Source organism: Malus sylvestris, chromosome 7 (genome assembly GCF_916048215.2).
Source record: "Malus sylvestris chromosome 7, drMalSylv7.2, whole genome shotgun sequence".
NCBI classification, from domain to species: Eukaryota; Viridiplantae; Streptophyta; class Magnoliopsida; order Rosales; family Rosaceae; genus Malus; species Malus sylvestris.
Genome location: NC_062266.1, coordinates 33,134,592 through 33,152,794, shown reverse-complemented (window position 1 = coordinate 33,152,794; position 18,203 = coordinate 33,134,592). Strand labels below are relative to the sequence as shown.

General features: G+C 38.2%; 1 protein-coding gene across 4 annotated transcripts in view; it reads right to left on the bottom strand.

Annotated features, from left to right (window-relative positions):
- LOC126629238 (short-chain dehydrogenase TIC 32, chloroplastic-like) overlaps positions 1–18,203 on the bottom strand; it is a 48,477-nt gene that overhangs the window by 15,667 nt on the left and 14,607 nt on the right. The window contains exons 1-8 of one of the 4 annotated variants that reach the window (XM_050299207.1): positions 13,216–13,376; positions 12,860–13,091; positions 12,692–12,771; positions 5,047–5,200; positions 4,821–4,899; positions 4,591–4,675; positions 4,322–4,368; positions 3,820–4,187 (exon numbers count right to left, since the gene is read on the bottom strand). The exons of 1 other annotated variant lie outside the window; for it this stretch is intronic. In XM_050299207.1, the coding sequence (XP_050155164.1) occupies positions 4,029–4,187; positions 4,322–4,368; positions 4,591–4,675; positions 4,821–4,899; positions 5,047–5,200; positions 12,692–12,771; positions 12,860–13,091; positions 13,216–13,321 (942 nt within the window). In that variant the 5' untranslated portion in view covers positions 13,322–13,376 and the 3' untranslated portion in view covers positions 3,820–4,028. Of the gene's footprint in view, positions 1–3,819; positions 4,188–4,279; positions 4,301–4,321; positions 4,369–4,590; positions 4,676–4,820; positions 4,900–5,046; positions 5,201–12,691; positions 12,772–12,859; positions 13,092–13,215; positions 13,377–18,203 lie in introns of those variants that run through there. 2 more of the 4 variants (XM_050299208.1, XM_050299209.1) reach the window with 2 other exon arrangements.

The window sequence follows — 18,203 nt, the reverse complement described above, 5'->3', positions numbered from 1 at the left end:
TTCTAATTTCGAGAAGCTGGATGGTGGAGTTGTTTTGATGGGTAATAATAATGCCTGCAAAACACAAGGGATAGGCAAAATCTGTTTGAAGATGCATGATGGAACAGTCAGAGAATTAAGTGATGTTCGGTATGTACCGGATATGAAGAAAAATCTCATCTCACTAGGTGCATTGGAATCCAAGGGTCTCAAGATCACTATGGAGGGTGGAGTTCTTAAAGCTGTGTACGGGGCACTGGTGGTGATGAAAGGTACAAGACGAAATAACTTGTATTTCTTGCAGAGGAGTACAGTTATTGGTGGAGCAGCTGTCACCGAAGCTGCTGATGGAGATAGCACAGACACCACGAGGTTATGGCATATGCGTCTTGGGCATGCTGGTGAAAAAGCGTTGCAAGGATTGGTGAAGCAAGGCTTATTGAAAGGTGCAAATGCATGCAAATTGGAACTCTGTGAGCATTGTGTGTTGGGTAAGCAAACTAGAGTAAAATTTGGCACTGCTATTCACCACACTAAAGGCATTCTTGATTATGTTCACACTGATGTTTGGGGACCTTCCAAGAATGCATCTTGGGGAGGTAGCCATTATTTTGTCTCCTTTGTTGATGACTTCTCTAGAAGAATATGGGTGTACACCATAAAGCGTAAAGATGAAGTCTTGAAGATATTCCTGAAGTGGAAAAAGATGATTGAAACGCAAAGCGGTCGAAAGATCAAGACTCTCAGATCAGACAATGGGGGTGAATATAAGTCTGATCCTTTCTTGGAAGTTTGTCAAGATGAGGGTATTGTGAGGCACTTCACGGTTAGGGAGACACCGCAACAGAATGGGGTGGCGGAGCGCATGAACCGTACTTTGCTTGAGAAAGTTCGGTGTATGTTGTCTAATGCTGGATTAGGCAAGGCATTTTGGGCTGAGGCACTCACTTATGCAAGCCATCTCATTAATCGATTGCCAGCGGCTGCGAATGAGGGCAAAACGCCCATGGAGGTATGGTCTGGTAAACCTTGTACTGATTACAAGTTTTTACACATATTTGGTTGTTCTGCTTACTATTATGTCAGAGAAAGCAAGTTGGATCCAAGAGCAAAGAAAGCTTTATTTATGGGCTTTAGCACTGGCGTGAAGGGATACCGACTCTGGTGTCCAGATGAGAAGAAATTTGTTGTAAGCAGAGATGTGACTTTTGATGAGGCTGCTATGGTTAATCAGAACAAGCATGAAGGTGAAACTGAAGCGACCGAGACCATGAGTAGCTCAAAGCAGGTGGAGTTACTGAAGACTCCAGTTGTTCCAGTAAGGTATGATGTTACAACCACTAGTCCTACAGTTAATTCTGATGATGAGGACGAGGATGATGAAGAGGAAGCACTTGCCCAAGAGCCTCCACAGCAACAAGACTATATTACAACCAGAAGATCGAGAAGGGAAATTCGAAAGCATGCTCGATTTACTGATATTGTGGCATATGCACTTCCTGTTATTGAAGATGATATTCCATCCGCCTACAAAGAAGCTGTCATGAGTTCATAGTGCGAGTTGTGGAAGAAATCTATGGATGAGGAGATGAAATCTCTTCATAAAAATGAGACTTGGAATCTGGTTCAGTTACCAAAGGGGAAGAAAGCAATTGGTTGTAAATGGGTGTATGCCAAAAAGATGGAATCTTTGGGAAAAGACAATGTAAGATTCAAAGCCAGATTGGTAGCTAAAGGCTACGCTCAGAAGGAAGGCATTGACTACAATGAGGTATTTTCTCCTGTAGTAAAACATTCTTCTATTCGTATTTTGTTGGCTTTGGTTGTGCAGTTTGACCTTGAGTTGGCCCAACTTGATGTCAAGACTGCGTTCTTACATGGTGATTTGGAGGAAGAGATTTATATGTCTCAGCCAGAAGGTTTTAAGGTTGCTGGAAAGGAAAATTGGGTTTGCAAATTGGAAAAATCATTGTATGGCTTGAAGCAGTCTCCAAGACAATGGTACAAACGATTTGATGGATTTATGATCGGGCAAAAGTACACAAGAAGTCACTATGACCATTGTGTATACTTTTGCAAACTACAAGATGGAACCTTCATTTATCTGCTTTTATATGTTGATGATATGCTTATAGCATGTAAGAGCAAAGTGGAGATTGAAAGGTTGAAGACTCAACTAAGTAATGAATTTGAGATGAAGGACTTGGGAGAAGCTCGGAAGATACTAGGTATGGAAATTGAAAGAGATAGAGCCAAGGGCAAGATTAGTCTGTGTCAGAAGCAATATTTGAAGAAGGTACTACAACGTTTCAGGATGAATGAAAATTCAAAACCGGTTAGTACACCTCTTGCCTCTCATTTCAAACTTAGCGCTTCTATGCCTCCTAAAACTGTTGAAGAGAGTCAGTACATGGCTCAAATTCCTTATGCAAATGTTGTTGGTAGTTTGATGTATGCTATGGTGTGTACTAGGCCTGATATTTCACAAGCTGTTAGTATTGTCAGTAGATATATGCATAATCCAGGAAAAGGGCATTGGCAAGCTGTGAAATGGATTCTACGGTATATTCTGGGTACTGTGGATGTTGGTTTATTGTTCCAGCAGGATAAAGTTACTGGTCACTGTGTTGTTGGATATGTGGATTCTGATTACGCAGGTGATTTGGACAAGCGTAGGTCCACTACTGGTTTTGTATTCACTATTGTTGTAGGTCCAATAAGTTGGAGGTCGATTCTGCAATCTACAGTTGCTTTGTAGACTACTGAGGCAGAATACATGGCTGTGACAGAAGCTATAAAGGAAGCCATCTGGCTTCAAGGGTTGCTTGATGACTTAGGGGTTCAACAAGACCATGTGGATGTTCATTGCGACAGTCAGAGTGCTATTCATTTAGCAAAGAATCAAGTTCATCATGCACGTACGAAACACATTGACGTGAGGTTCCATTTTGTTCGTGAGGTTATTGACGAGGGAGATATTCTTCTTCAGAAGATTGGGACCGCTGACAATCCTACGGATATGTTAACAAAGCCAGTTTCATTGCACAAGTTTAAGCACTGCTTAGACTTGATTGGCATTTGTAAAATTTGTTGATTGCCCCATGGGGGATTGGGAGACGACTATTAGGAGTTCTACTTAGAGGGTTTGAGCCAAGGTGGAGATTGTTGATTATTGACTCAAACATGTAGTCAAAGTTCAATTCTTTAGGCTACTTTGTGGTAATGGGAGACAAACTACAATTGTGCCTAACTCTTTGTGCCTAACTCTTTTGACTTGATGGTAGGCCTTTGGCCATTGATGTCTTTGAGAAGCTTTTCTTTGGCTATAAAAGGGGAGCAAGGTGCAGCCCATAAGCATTGAGAAGTGATAGGAGAAAGGAAGAGAGAAAAATAGCAAGAAGCCATTCGGCATAGAGAAGAATTTTCTCAAATTGTCTTGCTTTGTATTTTTTTGGTTTTCTCTTCCTATTGTAAGTGTGAGAGCTTGGGTTATTTGGGTCTTTGGGAAATTGAGTGATAAACACTATTGTATGTTCTCATTGATTATAGTGGAATACTCCGTCGTCTCCAAACTGGATGTAGGCATTGCCGAACCAGTATAAATCTTGGTGTTCTTGTTGGTGTTGGTTTTATTATGTTCTGTTTTACTTATTCACGTACAGTTGAATGCCGCTTCCGCACAACATCAACTTCTCTGGTCTTTTCATAACGAATGTCAAGTGAATTTGTCATCAGTCCATCAATAAGCACCCGAACAACGGCATTTTGTTTCGAAGATGAAATTCCTAAACTTGATACAAGATATCAAACGAAAAGTAATCTCGATCAAAACGACAAGGGTTCGAGCAGAAAAAAGGAGTTTATTCACCTTGAAAGGATATTGTTCAACTTCTTAGTTATAAGTTACAGCATTCTAGGAGTCTATTATTCAAACAACAAACCACCACCACTAAGCATGATCCCAATAAGTGAGATCGGCTAATCTTAGAACGGCACAGTGCAAAGCGCATTCTTTTAAGTCTTTATATAGAGTATAAGTTTTCAGAAGATCATTTAGTCAAATCCATGCTGAAATCCCATAGTTTCTTTGCCATCTCCGCGTCTTGACCTTGTCGACTTGGCTTGGATAGGTTACTGTCCCAAAAATATTCGCCCGTCACCCCCTTGACTTGTGGATGCAGTGCCACATAGCACATCGTTGCCGCTCCCTGTAGTAGACAAAGTTAATAAACAACACGACATTCTACGTTTAAACGACTATTTGAAAGTTCATCATATTTCGAATTACTCAAATTCGCTTGGTATGTTGTTTGCTCTAGAGGTTCATGCAGATGTAACTTACCTGCTTAACATTTTTAAACACACCTCTACCAAGCACATTAACAAACCCTGCATCAAACCAGAAAACCAAACGTCTGATTATCCGAAACTAAGCACGTAGATAGTGAATGTGTAAATTTGAGATTTGTAGATAGACGTCAATTTTGGTTCGGTTTAAACTTTAAACATACACTGAACACAAAGCCTCCTCGACAAGCGATAGTATGCAATATATATCGGAATTCTACATTTAAATAAGACTCCCATAGTTGGTTTAGCGAAGTGATTTACCGCTAATAGCGCTGTTATAACGAAACAGATTGGTAACAATTGCACCAGGGTGAAGCGAGTTTGCAGTTATATCAGCTCCTTCTTCCTGTTGAACAATCACAAATAACGGAGTTCAATCAACACACAATGTGTGTTTATCTCTGCACATAAAAGTACAGACGTAGTGGACCGATGTATGCAAGCGGGTATTTTCAGAATCACGATTCTGCTGGTTTAACGTTGCTGATTACCTTTAAGCGTCTTGCAAGCTCATTAGCGTGCAAAATGTTAGCAAGCTTCGATTGGAAATATGCACGAAAGATGCTGTACCTGCAGATAGGTAGAAGTACTGATATGGCATCAAAATCCAAAACCAAACTTACTTGTTGCATAAGCTCCATCCGTATTTAATCAAAATTTTATGCATGACTCTTGCGGTAACACGTAACCAATAACTAAGAATCATCTCAATATTACCCTTGTTGGTCGTTAATTTTATCAAAACGAATTCCTTCAGGATACGGGTAGCGGTGACCTTCTGAGGACACATTTACGATTCTCCCTTCTTTGCTGCTTTTGCGTGCTGTTTTCTTCATAGTATCCAACAAAAGATTTGTCAAAAGAAAATGACCTGCAGAATCAGGAACATAACCAAAAAGATAAATCAACCCCTCCGAATCAAAGAAATATGAACGGTTGGCTGCGTTTATCGATGCATACACTACTATAATACTAGCTTTAGGTGTCGGACGATCCTGGCGGTTAATAAGTCATTCTGACGGATAAAAGATATCCAACGCATAATTTATTTACTGGCGGATTTAACCGCCATAAAATTATTATAACCCTCAGTATGTTTTTTAATATTTTTAACATATTCTGACGGTTTCTAAGTTAATAGTGGCAGTTATAACCGACATAAATTGACTATTTTATTATTTTAAAATGTTACATTGATTAAAAATAAATAAATAAATAAACAAATGGTTTAATTTTTTTTTCACTCACGGTCCTGTTACCTAATCTCTGAATGTTTTTTTTTTTTTTTTTTTTGCGATTTTTTACACATGCTATCTCGGAGTATATACAAACATATTTGACGGTGAATGCATACCCTATCAAATTGATAGATTTAACAAACACTTAAGAGTTAATGTTATACTTCCATTAAGTATAAAAATTCACTAGTGTAAATATTTTAAATTGAAGATCAAATTCATTCAATGCATTCTTATAGGGTCAAGGAGTGTAGCTGTAAAAAATCATCAAAATTGGAGCTAAAATAACCGTTAAATTGTGATGTTTTGTTTATAACCATCGAAATTTTTTGTTTCGTTACCTAATATCTGAATGTTTGTTTTTTACGATTTTTTACGTATACAATCTCGGAGTGTGTAAAAATAAGTTTGACGGTTGGATCGTTGAAAAAAGTTTAATAGAATGCATATTGCATCAAAACTGTAGACACTTTGAGTTAATATTATACTTCTATTAAGTATAAAATAAGATTTTGTTGTATCCACTAGTGTAAATATTTTAAATTGAAGATCAAATTTATTCATTACATTCTTATAGGGTTGAGGAGTGTAGTTGTAAAAAATCATCAAAATCGGAGCTAAAATAATCGTTAAATTGTGATTTTTCTTTTATAACCGTCGAAATTTTTTGTTCCGTTACCTAATCTCTGAATGTTTATTTTTTACGATTTTTTACGTATGTAATCTCGGAGTGTGTAAAAATAAGTTTGACGGTTGGATCGTTGAAAAAAGTTTCGAATAATGCATATTGCGTCAAAACGGTAGATTAAACAAACACTTAGAGTTAATATTATACTTCTATTAAGTATAAAATAAGATTTTGTGGTATCCACTAGTGTAATATATTTTAAATTAAAGATCGAATTTATTCATTACATTCTTATAGGGTCAAGGAGTGTAGCTGTAAAAAATCATCAAAATCGGAGCTAAAATAACCGTTAAATTGTGATTTTTCGTTTATAATCGTCGAAAACTTTTGTTCCGTTACGTAATCTCTGAATGTTTGTTTTTTACGATTTTTTTACGTATGCAATCTCGGAGTGTGTACAAATAAGTTTGACGGTTGGATCGTTGAAGAAAGTTTCGTAGAATGCATGTTGCGTCAAAACGGTAAATTAAACAAACACTTGAGTTAATATTATATACTTCAATTAAGTATAAAATAAGATTTTGTGGTATCCACTAGTGTAAATATTTTAAATTGAAGATCAAATTTATTCATTACATTCTTATAGGGTTGAGGAGTGTAGCTGTAAAAAATCATCAAAATCAGAGCTAAAATAATCGTTAAATTGTGAATTTTCTTTTATAACCGTCGAAAACTTTTGTTCCATTACCTAATCTCTAAATGTTTTTTTTTTACGATTTTTTACGTATGCAATCTCGGAGTGTGTACAAATAAGTTTGACGGTTGGATCGTTGAAAAAAGTTTCGTATAATGCATATTGCGTCAAAACGGTAGATTAAACAAACACTTAGAGTTAATATTATACTTCTATTAAGTATAAAATAAGATTTTGTGGTATCCACTAGTGTAAATATTTTAAATTAAGGATTGAATTTATTCATTACATTCTTATAGGGTCGAGGAGTGTAGCTGTAAAAAATCATCAAAATCGGAGCTAAAATAACCGTTAAATTGTGATTTTTCGTTTATAATTGTCGAAAACTTATGTTCCGTTACGTAATCTTTGAATGTTTGTTTTTTACGATTTTTTACGTATGCAATCTCGGAGTGTGTACAAATAAGTTTGATGGTTGGATCGTTGAAAAACGTTTCGTAGAATGCATGTTGCGTCAAAACGGTAGATTAAACAAACACTTGAGTTAATATTATACTTCAATTAAGTATAAAATAAGATTCCCCTAGTGTAAATATTTTAAATTGAAGATCAAATTTATTCATTACATTCTTATAGGGTTAAGGAGTGTAGCTGTAAAAAAACATCAAAATCGGAGCTAAAATAACCGTTAAATTGTGATTTTTCTTTTATAACCATCGAAAACTTTTGTTCCATTACCTAATCTCTAAATGTTTGTTTTTTACGATTTTTTACGTATGCAATCTCAGAGTGTGTACAAATAAATTTGACGGTTGGATCGTTGAAATTTTTTTCGTAGAATGCATATTGCGTCAAAACGGTAGATTAAACAAACACTTATAATTAATATTATACTTCTATTAGGTATAAAATAAGATTTTGTGGTATCCACTAGTGTATATATTTTAAACTAGTTTCGTAGAATGCATAAATTTGCCAAAATTTTGAAGTGGGAAAAGTAATTTGTGCTAAATTTTTTTTTTATGTTTTTCAAGTATTGATTAGACAATATTTAGTTTGTGTGAAGACATTTTCATTGTACAATTCTCTTTTTGTTTCTTTATCGCATATTTTACATGGATTATTATCTATTAAACCAAAAATGTAAAAATTATCTATTAAACCATACAATTATTTATTTAATTTTTAAAAACATATGTTTATTTATTTATTAAACCAAACAATTATTATTTTATTTTTTAAAATCGTAACAAATTTTTTTTTGGGGGGGGGCAATTATAAAATTTGGGGGAAAGTTTAAAATTTTCAGAGGGAATTTTGGGGGGATTTTTGCCGTCATTTTGTTTCTGTCGGTTATAACAAACATTAATGAGAAGTTTTTGTCGGTTTTTATTTAAAAAAAAAATATTTCTATCGGTTTTAACCGACAGTAATAAAACATTTCCACAATATCACCCCTCCATCTCTTCCTTGCGCCGGTGCTTCTCCCTTCCCCATTTTCTCCTCTCCTCATTTCCTTCTCCTTATCTTCTCTCCTCATTTACCTCAAATACGGGGCAGTCGGTGTACGTGCCCAAGACGAAGAACCTCATCACGCTCGCGGGTTTGGCTTCGGAGCTCACTGTGCTCACCTGGAACACCGCCACCAAAATCGAGCACCACCAGGTGAGGTACTACACTTTGTTAATGCTACCCAGTCGAGTTTTTGACACGTGGATGAAAAGTTGTTTTGCTGACGCTGTGGGTTTTTGGTAGGCTTCTCGGGTGATAGGGTCTGGGACTTTCGAGTGTGGGAGTGCTATTGTGGAAGGAGAGGATTTTATTGCAGAGAACATTACTTTTGAGAACTCTGCTCCAGAGGTAAGCTTTTCTTATGTTTTCATCACTTAGTTTTTACTCAAAGTTTGCATCTTTTGATTGCTTTTTTGTACATTGAGCATGGTGAAACTTGTCACGCCCCGATCCCGACATACATCCAGGATCAATACGTGACGTTACCAAATACTTGTATCTCAACATACCTCGTCTCCAGAATATGACAAATCACAACTTAATAATCGAATTGCATAGTCATTTTTCCGTATACTTTATGGCTGCATCTAACCTACTCGTTAGACTACCTACGTACCCTTATTAGGGATCAAGCCATTCGTAGTTTGTCCTTTCGCTACACTCGAACATTCATCACATAAACCACTGTATCTCAACATAATACCACAATTCAATTATGTAGCACCTCAAGGAGCATTTAACAAGGCACAATATTAATTTCTATTCATATCATCACTCATCCACACATATGCATTCCAACACCATCCAATTGTCACATCAATCAATAATGACAATCACCATATCATCAATAACACATACAATTCATCGAACTGCAGGGCTATAGCGACACAGTTCTGCCGAAGCCTACATCTCTGAAGCTGTCTCAAATGATGCGATTTCGAACCACTCAACGAAATCCATCATCATCGGGTTCTGGACCTCTCAACGGAACCAGGACACCAAAGGGGATTCCGGACCATCACTCAACGAAATCCAAATTGGGATATGATTTCGGACCATCACTCAACGGAATCGCGAAGTATGAGGGATTCCGGACCATCACTTAACGGAATCCAAACCAAGATACGATTCCGGACCATCACTCAACGAAATTGCAAAGTAGAAAGGAATTCCGGACCATCACTCAACGGAATCCAACCAAGCATATGATTCCGGACCATCACTCAACGAAATCACAGAATAGAAGGGATTCCGGACCATCACTTAACGGAATCCAAGCAAGCATATGATTCCTACCAAATGTACCAGGTATATCTAAACCTCATCATCTACATAATTACAACGTAGTCACTTACATATTCACTTCTTGTGACCACCAACTAATATGTCACACAAGCATATAAGTTCTACATAATACTTCTAATAGGAATATACGATCACATTATCACCACATTTATCGGACTTACCTTTCACATTACTAAAAGATAATTAAACGCACATATATCACAATCATCACCCGTACACAAGCCAATTCATGTTTAATAAACATAAGTCTATGGCTAAATATATATATATATATATATAAATCATATGTCAATGGAAATCCTATTTATAAGACCAATTCATATTCACAATTAATACCAATATAAGAAATTAAGATAATAAACAATATCACAAGTATTCAAGTCACTCTCCAACCAATGTAGTCCCACTAGACTTCACTTAAGTCTCCCATAGTACTAATTTTAGTAATTAGGACGCTTCAAGACATGTTGACCAAAAGTCAACTCTCGATCAACAATATGGTCCACAAACTTTCGTAATTTGATTCAGAAGATCTGTACCTTGGATTTCCGATCCGTAACTTTCCAAAGTCCACATTATGCTCAAATAACAACATACAAAAATCTCAACACGATTCGACGGTTGGATCTCCGCCAATTTCAAAATTCAAGTGACGATCGACATTTAATTTTACAAACTTAGAAATTCAATTAGGCAAGATCCGTACATCGTATTCTCGATCCGTATGTTTCTATGATACAAAAATATTATGTTCTATCACATATTAAGGTTTGGTGACGATCCAACGGTCGGATCGTCGAATCATATTTTTGACCTAACCACGTATCGTAATGAAATTAGGTTCAAACAATCAAACCATATCACAAGGATATCAATTATGAAACCAGGGCATATAATTGAACTTAAAAGGATATCTTTGGCCCACCGGCCAGGCCGCCACCGCAAACGCTGCCGCGGGTGGCGGTTGGCCGCCCCGACTTGTCGGAAAATTCAACTATTTTTAAAAATTACCAAAAATTATATAAATGAAGATCTCAAAGAGTAGAGCAAACTTTATACCTGTGGCCAAGTCCAATTTGGCCGGGAAACACTTCAATTTCACTCAAACCCGCCAAAAACCCTTGAATTTGGGTGTTCTTGATTCGACTCCAAAGCTACTCCGACGCCTCAACCATTACTTGGGCTTTGTTCCAGGTTTCAAGAGGAGTCTAATGGTGGTGGCAATTTGATGAAATCGTTTCGAATTTGGGTGATTCGAACACAACACCATCGCACCCTACCGTGCGGATTCACCCATTTTCAAGGCCAAAACCCTTGATTTTTGAGGTGCAAGAGGAAGAAGGAAGGTTATGGGGAAGTTTTCAATTGATTTTTTGGTGGAATTCACCGGAAAAACCGTCGGAAAAGCCGAATGAGTGGCTGGAGTTCACGGGTCCGTTCGACCCGACCCCTTTTCCCTTATTCTTTTTTTTTTCTCCTTTCCCTCCTTTCCCATCCTTTCCTCCCTCTCTGATTCGCCACTTCCTTCCTCTCTCCTCTTCTGATTCGTCCCCCCTCTCTCTCTTTTCTCTCCCGCACCTCCTTTTCTTTTCTTCTTCCTCCCCCCTTTCAACCACACCCCGTGGCTTTTTCTTTAATTTTTTTTTCTTTCTTTCTTTAGCTGCCATTTGGCAGCTCAATTTCTTAACATTAATATTATTATTTTTTTTCCAACAATATGCAATCGAGGGGCTTCTCATAAAAAAAACATGCGTTGTACATATAAATGCGTTGCAATTAATAATACGAAAATATGTACCTTTAAACAGTGAAATTCGGGGACGGAATTTCACAAAACTTGTAGTTTGAAGTTGAAATTTTGAACTTGTTGGTTTGTGTTGGTTTGGTTTGGTTTTGTTTCGTTTTTTTCTATGGAGTGTTATGAATGTTGGACTTCCTTTCACTTTTTGAACTTCATTCACTCTGAACATTGTGTTTAACTTTTTCTTCCCTTTGTTTTGTTGGTAGGGTTCATGTCAAGCTGTGGCAATTAGAGTAACAACTGATCGATGTGCCTTCTATAACTGCAAGTTCCTTGGATGGCAGGTATACCCATTGCCCCAATTGGTCTGTTTATTTTCTTAAATTTCTTGTTGGGTTCAAACTTTTACTGTTTTTACCGGGTAATCACGAGCTATTTGAGGATAAATGAGAGCAGTTATCAGTCTAATTGGTGGGTTCCTTCGAATTTTAATGCAGGATACCCTGTACTTGCATTATGGAAAACAGTATCTCAAAGATTGTTATGTTGAAGGAAGTGTGGACTTCATTTTTTGCAATAGCACGGCGCTTCTGGAGCATTGTCATATCCACTGCAAGTCAGCAGGTTTCATATATAACTGCCCAAAGCAGGAAATCTCCCCAGGAGACAACAGGATATGGAAAATGCAGAATTTTTTTTATTTATTATTAATATATTTGCTTTCGGTTTTATCCGACAAGAATGATTTTATTTCTTTTTATAATAAATTCTCTATCAGCTATAACCGACAGAAATCTTGGTGGTTTTAGTATTTTCTGTCGGTTTTATCCAACATAAATTCTCTTATTTATTTATTATAAATATATATCCTGTCGGATATAACCGACAGTATTTCTGTTGGTTTTAGAGTATTTTCTGTCGGAAAATTCATTTCCTGACGCATGCAATTAGAGTATTTTCTGTTGGTTTTTGAACCGCTAGTTATAGATAATTTTGTAGTAGTGATATGCTCCGACATCAACTGTTAAAAGAAGGTCTAAAACTAGATTGGCTACAGTTAAACTGGAAGTTACATTCAGTCAATTAGGACATCTTAACCAACAATACTTTCGTAAAATGTCACTGGCGTTCTAGGATTCATACTGCCGACCTCACTAAGTGAAAAATGATTAGTTGTTGTTGTTGGTTTTGTTGTTGTTTGTACTTTAAACTTTCACTTTTACTGAGTAACAAATGCAACATACCTACGTGGTTTGTCGCGAACTGAAGTTCGATCTTGTCCTTCGAAAGCGTGAAAGGGGTTCCCATAACTCCTGCATTGTTACTTAAGAAAAGACAAGTATTATTACCTTAGGTGGATTTTATGAACAAAGCCTCTTCAAGAACTTGTACCGTTTCTGTCCATTTCTTACATTAGGATGTTAAGAGGAAGACCAGAGGAATTGAAATCCGAGGCGAATTTCCTAACGGATGATAACGAACTGAGATCCAATTCCATGGCATCAACTTTGGCACTGGGAATTGCCTTCACTATTTGTTCTCTTGCATCTTTACCGGCTGCCATGTTCCTCACTGCCATAACTACATGGGCGCCACGCAGTGCAAGAACGCGTGCAGTTTCGGTGCCAATACCACTGGATGCTCCTGCAACATCAATATGCAGAACCAAAGAGCATGTTCCCATAAGAACAAGGAACAATAGTTGAAGAAAGTATACCATCTACATATCAAACTTAAAGAAAGAAGCAGCAAATGGAAGTTCCCTCACCTGTAACAATGGCGGTGAGACCAGTGGCATCAATCCCTTGAGTAACTTCTTCTGCTGTGGAAGATGATGAGAACCCAGATGGCCCCTTTCTTCTGAAGCACCACATCTTCTTCTTCTCTCTCCCTCTGCAGCAAAGAGATGGGAAAATCTCGAAGTGTAGTTTATACTAGTGACAGTTAGTTGAAGTGTTCTTTTCTTTTCTCTTTCGTGTCTAATTTATGGACACAAAGTTTGGAAAGATCAATTTAATTAGCACAATAATCATCTTCTTATTCACTAATTTGTTGTTCACGATTTGACTTATTTGGGTTTATCTTGTAATTTGGATTTGATTTTTTTGAGCAAACTCCACCGTCTTGTACACTATTTCTAGTTGTGGGGCATAGTTTTTTTTTTTTTTTGTTGAACAAGTGACATTATCTACACTAAAGGGAAGAAGGTGAGCTTAGCCTCATAATGAACTAGCAATAATATGGTTCAAATTCACCTTTGGCGAGAATCGAACCTAAGATCTCACTTACAAACGAAGAGGAATACCACTAGACCGTAGTACTAATGGCAATTGTGGACATAGCTTGTTGAAATTGTTTGGTATCGTATCATTTTCAGTAGGTTGTAATTCTTTATTTCATATTATGTGTTTTTTTTTTAAACAATTGATATTATCTACACTAAGGGGAGGGAGTGAGTTTAACCTCACAATGGTCTAGCAATAATGTGATTCAAATTCGTCTTTGGTGAGAATCGAATATAAGACCTCTCACTTACCAGTGAAGAGGAATATCATTAGACCGTATCATATTATATGTTTTAATCATGCTATTATATATTAAAAACGAAGAGTACATATTATCATACGTATTATTTTATCTTGTCTAATATGATTTTACTTCATACACACATGTGATGGCATGCAAATATCACAAAAATGTGGAAAAAAATAATTGAATAGTGGATATATAAAAATTTGAAAATTTCCAAAGTCTTGCAAAAATATAAGAGATCCGAATTATGAGATAAAACGAGTTTGATATTTTTCATAAATTCCGATTTTCGAATTAGAACTATAATTTGATTTTGAAAAATTTTAAATTAAAATTGGAATGCTTGTTTCCGATCCGATCCCACCTAAAATCAGTGCCATGCATGAAATATATGATAAAGGTGAAGAGTCCGCGAAAATAAAACAAACGGGGAGAAAAATCACTGTGGGCGTGGCCTATTTTACCAAAACCTCACCCAACCCACGTGATACTGGGCATCTCACTACCCGACCCGCCCAAACGCTAACCGGGCCGATCACCTCCTCCATCCAAGTCCGAAAGGTATCGTTTAGTATGCAGACGGAACGTGACTGAATGGAGAGGGAGTAAAGATGCTCTCGGATGGAAACAAGGAGGAAGAAGAAAGAGACGGAGGTGTTATAATTTGTTAGTCGTGAGTCAATATTAGGAAAAAAGGAATGTAAATAGTAGGAGTCCTTTATTAGGTAGGTTTGTTTATAAGCTTTATTATTTGTTTCCTTGTTGAATAATGATTGTACATGTATATATTTCAAAAGAAGTAATACAAGAAATCATACCGTGAAATTCTATTTGGCATCAAGAGCCGGTATTGCCGAAACCCTAGTTTTTCCGCTGTGCTTGGTTGATTGTTTTTCCTGCAAATCTTCTGCAGAAAAACAAGATTGCCGTGTGTGAAGTTTTGCTGCGTGTGCAGCAGTGTGGGTTGGTTGACTGTGCTCTTTTCTGCACAGTCTTGCCGTGTGTGTGTAGTACGGCAGGATTGTTTGTTTTTCTTCTTTCCAGCAGTGTGGGATTGATTACCGTGCGTGTGCAGCAGTAAGTCTTGTTTGTGATAGTGCTACGTGTGTGGTAGTGTCTTGCTGTTTTCTTTGGGTAAGGCAGATTTGTGTAAGGGAGTATGGCATCTACGGAAGGCAGTGGTTTTTTTAAATTGGAGGACAATGCTCGTACCTCTAATACAGTAGTGAATCCTGTTGTTATTCAGAATGATGCATCTGCTGTACCAAACACTGTGAAACTAAATGGATCGAATTATCCTCTTTGGTCCAAGGTTTTAGAGATGCACATTGCTGGACGCGGTAGGAAGGGCTTTGTGACTGGGAGTACCAAGGAACCTGCTGAGGGTAGTGCTGAGTATGAGATGTGGGAGACAGGGAATGCAATAGTAAAAGGGTGGTTGATCAATTCCATGGAACCTGCTATCATGGGATTTTTTATTCACCTGCGTACCGCTAAAGAAGTTTGGGAAGAGGTGGCTCGGACCTATTATGATGGTTCGGATATTTCTCAGATTTATGAATTGAAGGTTAAATCGTTCAGACTCCGTCAAGAAGGTCGGTCAGTTGGTGTGTATTATGCTGATCTCAAGTCCGTTTGGCAGGAGTTAGATCAACGGAGACCAATCAAGATGGAATGTGCTGTGGATCTCAAGACACTTCGAGAAGAAATTCAAATTGATCGTGTGTATGCTTTTTTGGCGGGTTTGGATGATGTCTTTGATAAAGTGCGTAGTGATATTTTACGTACTCAGCCCTTACCATCGGTTGAGGAGGTGTTTTCTGTTGTTCAGCGTGAAGCTCAACGCCATGCTACTATGATGGGTGGAAGTAACAACCAAGGAGGGTTGCCGTCCATGGCCATGATCTCTCGGCCAGCTGGTAATCCTCGTCCTAGTAATTCTTTGAATCAATCTTTAAATTCTCGTCCCTTCAATCGAGAAAATAAAGATGATTTGAAGTGTACTTTCTGTGGACAAACTCGTCATACTGAGGATACATGCTTTGCTAAGCATGGGGTGCCTGATTGGTTCCCAGAATTGAAGAAAAAATTGCGTGCCAAGGAGCGTGGAGCAGTAGGGTCCAGTGGAGGCCGTGCCTCCCTTGCTGCGGCTACACCAACAGTACAGGAAGCCGTGCCTAGCCCTAGTGACTCTAGTCAAAATTTGTTGACTCGTACTCGGGGTGACTCATCTTCCAACACAGGTATCTCGGGACGTGTTCTCTTAGCCTCCGAAATTCAGGACCATACAGGTTGGATTCTGGACTCTGGGGCAACGGATCATATGACATATGATAAAAATATGTTTCAATACATGACTACATCTCACATGAAAAACATAACAACTGCCAATGGTACTTTGGCACCCGTGTGTGGTGCAGGCACCGTGCATCTCACCCCGTCACTTCCCTTACATCATTGCTTGCTTGTTCCTTCTTTAACTCATCAGTTATTATCCATACCACAGGTTACTGAACAATTAGATTGTGTTGTTCTAATGTATCCGTCCTTTTGTCTACTTCAGGATATTCAGACCAAGGAGATAATTGGGCGTGGCACTAAGAGAGAGGGGTTGTACTATGTGGACGACGTCGTTCCTGGCAGAGCTAATGTCGTTCGAGTGTCCCAGTCTAGTAATTTACAAGAAGTGTGGTTGCTGCATCGTCGGTTAGGGCATGCATCTTTTGGGTATTTACGGCATATGTTGCCTAGTCTATTTAGTGGAATAAATGAATCAGACTTACATTGTGAAGTATGTATTCTTGCTAAAAGCCATCGTGCTTCGTTTCCTCCTAGTATGAATAAAAGAGCTTTACCATTTGAACTTGTGCACTCTGATGTTTGGGGACCTTCTCCTGTTGTTACTTCTTCTAGGATTAAGTGGTTTGTTACATTTGTGGATGATTGCACTCGTATGACGTGGCTATATGTGTTAAAAAATAAAAGTGATGTTGGTATGGTATTTCGATCTTTTTCTCAGATGATTGGAACACAATACTCGCATGTGGTTAAAGTTCTCCGTTCTGATAATGGTGGTGAGTATCTTAATCTTGAGTTGTCGACGTTTCTTGGTGATCACGGCATTCTCCATGAAACAACTTGTCCCCATACTCCACAACAAAATGGGGTGGCTGAAAGGAAAAATCGCCATATCTTAGAAACGGCACGTGCTCTACTTCTAAGAGCATCTGTTCCTAAGGTTTTTTGGCCTGAAGCTGTCACTTATGCTGTCTATGTGATTAATCGTATGCCCTCTCGGGTGGTTGATTTTCGCACCCCTCTTCAAGTCCTCACTCAACATGTTCCAGTGGTGTCTACTAATACTCTCACCCCTCGGGTATTTGGGTGTGTGGCGTATGTGCATATTCAAAAGATTCATCGTACTAAGTTGGATCCATGTGCTCTCCGATGTGTGTTTGTTGGTTTCTCCTCTCACCAAAAAGGGTATAAATGTTATCACCCTGAGACTCGTCATATGTATGTTACCATGGATGTGACCTTTTCTGAGTCGGAGTTGTTTTATGCTCCCGTATCTTCATCTTCAGATCACCAGGGGGAGAGCACTAGTAGTGATCTGGAATGGTTGGATCTAGACAGAAATACTATGGTAGAGATCACACCTGCTGTGACTCAGGAGAATGATACTATAGCAGAGATTTCAAGTGTTGCAGTACCATCAGAACAACCACTACAGTCACTTGCCGAGAACCGTATGAAGTCACGGCAACCACCTGCCGAGAGCAGTATGGAGTCGCAGCAACAGCTTGCCGATTTTGATGATGTAACCCCCTCTCTCTCTAGCTATACAGTGCTGCCCAATGAATCTTCTTTGGATATACCTGAGGTAAGTATTGTGGATGATTATGTAACTAGTGCAAGTAATGATGTAAATACTTATAAGCTGCCACCGAGACAAAATCGAGGTGTGCCACCTGACAGGTTTTCTCCGGAAGGTAAAGTGAAGTATCCAATAGCTAACTATGTCTCATGCAATGGTCTTGCACCAGAGCGCAAGACCTTGGTGGACAATATGGAGTCTATTCGAGTACCAACCCGTGTGGATGAGCCTCTAAAGGATCCAAAGTGGGCAAAAGCAATGGATGAGGAAATGTTGGCATTACAGAAGAATAATACATGGGAGGTGACGTCTTTACCAGAAGGAAAAAAACCAGTGGGATGTCGGTG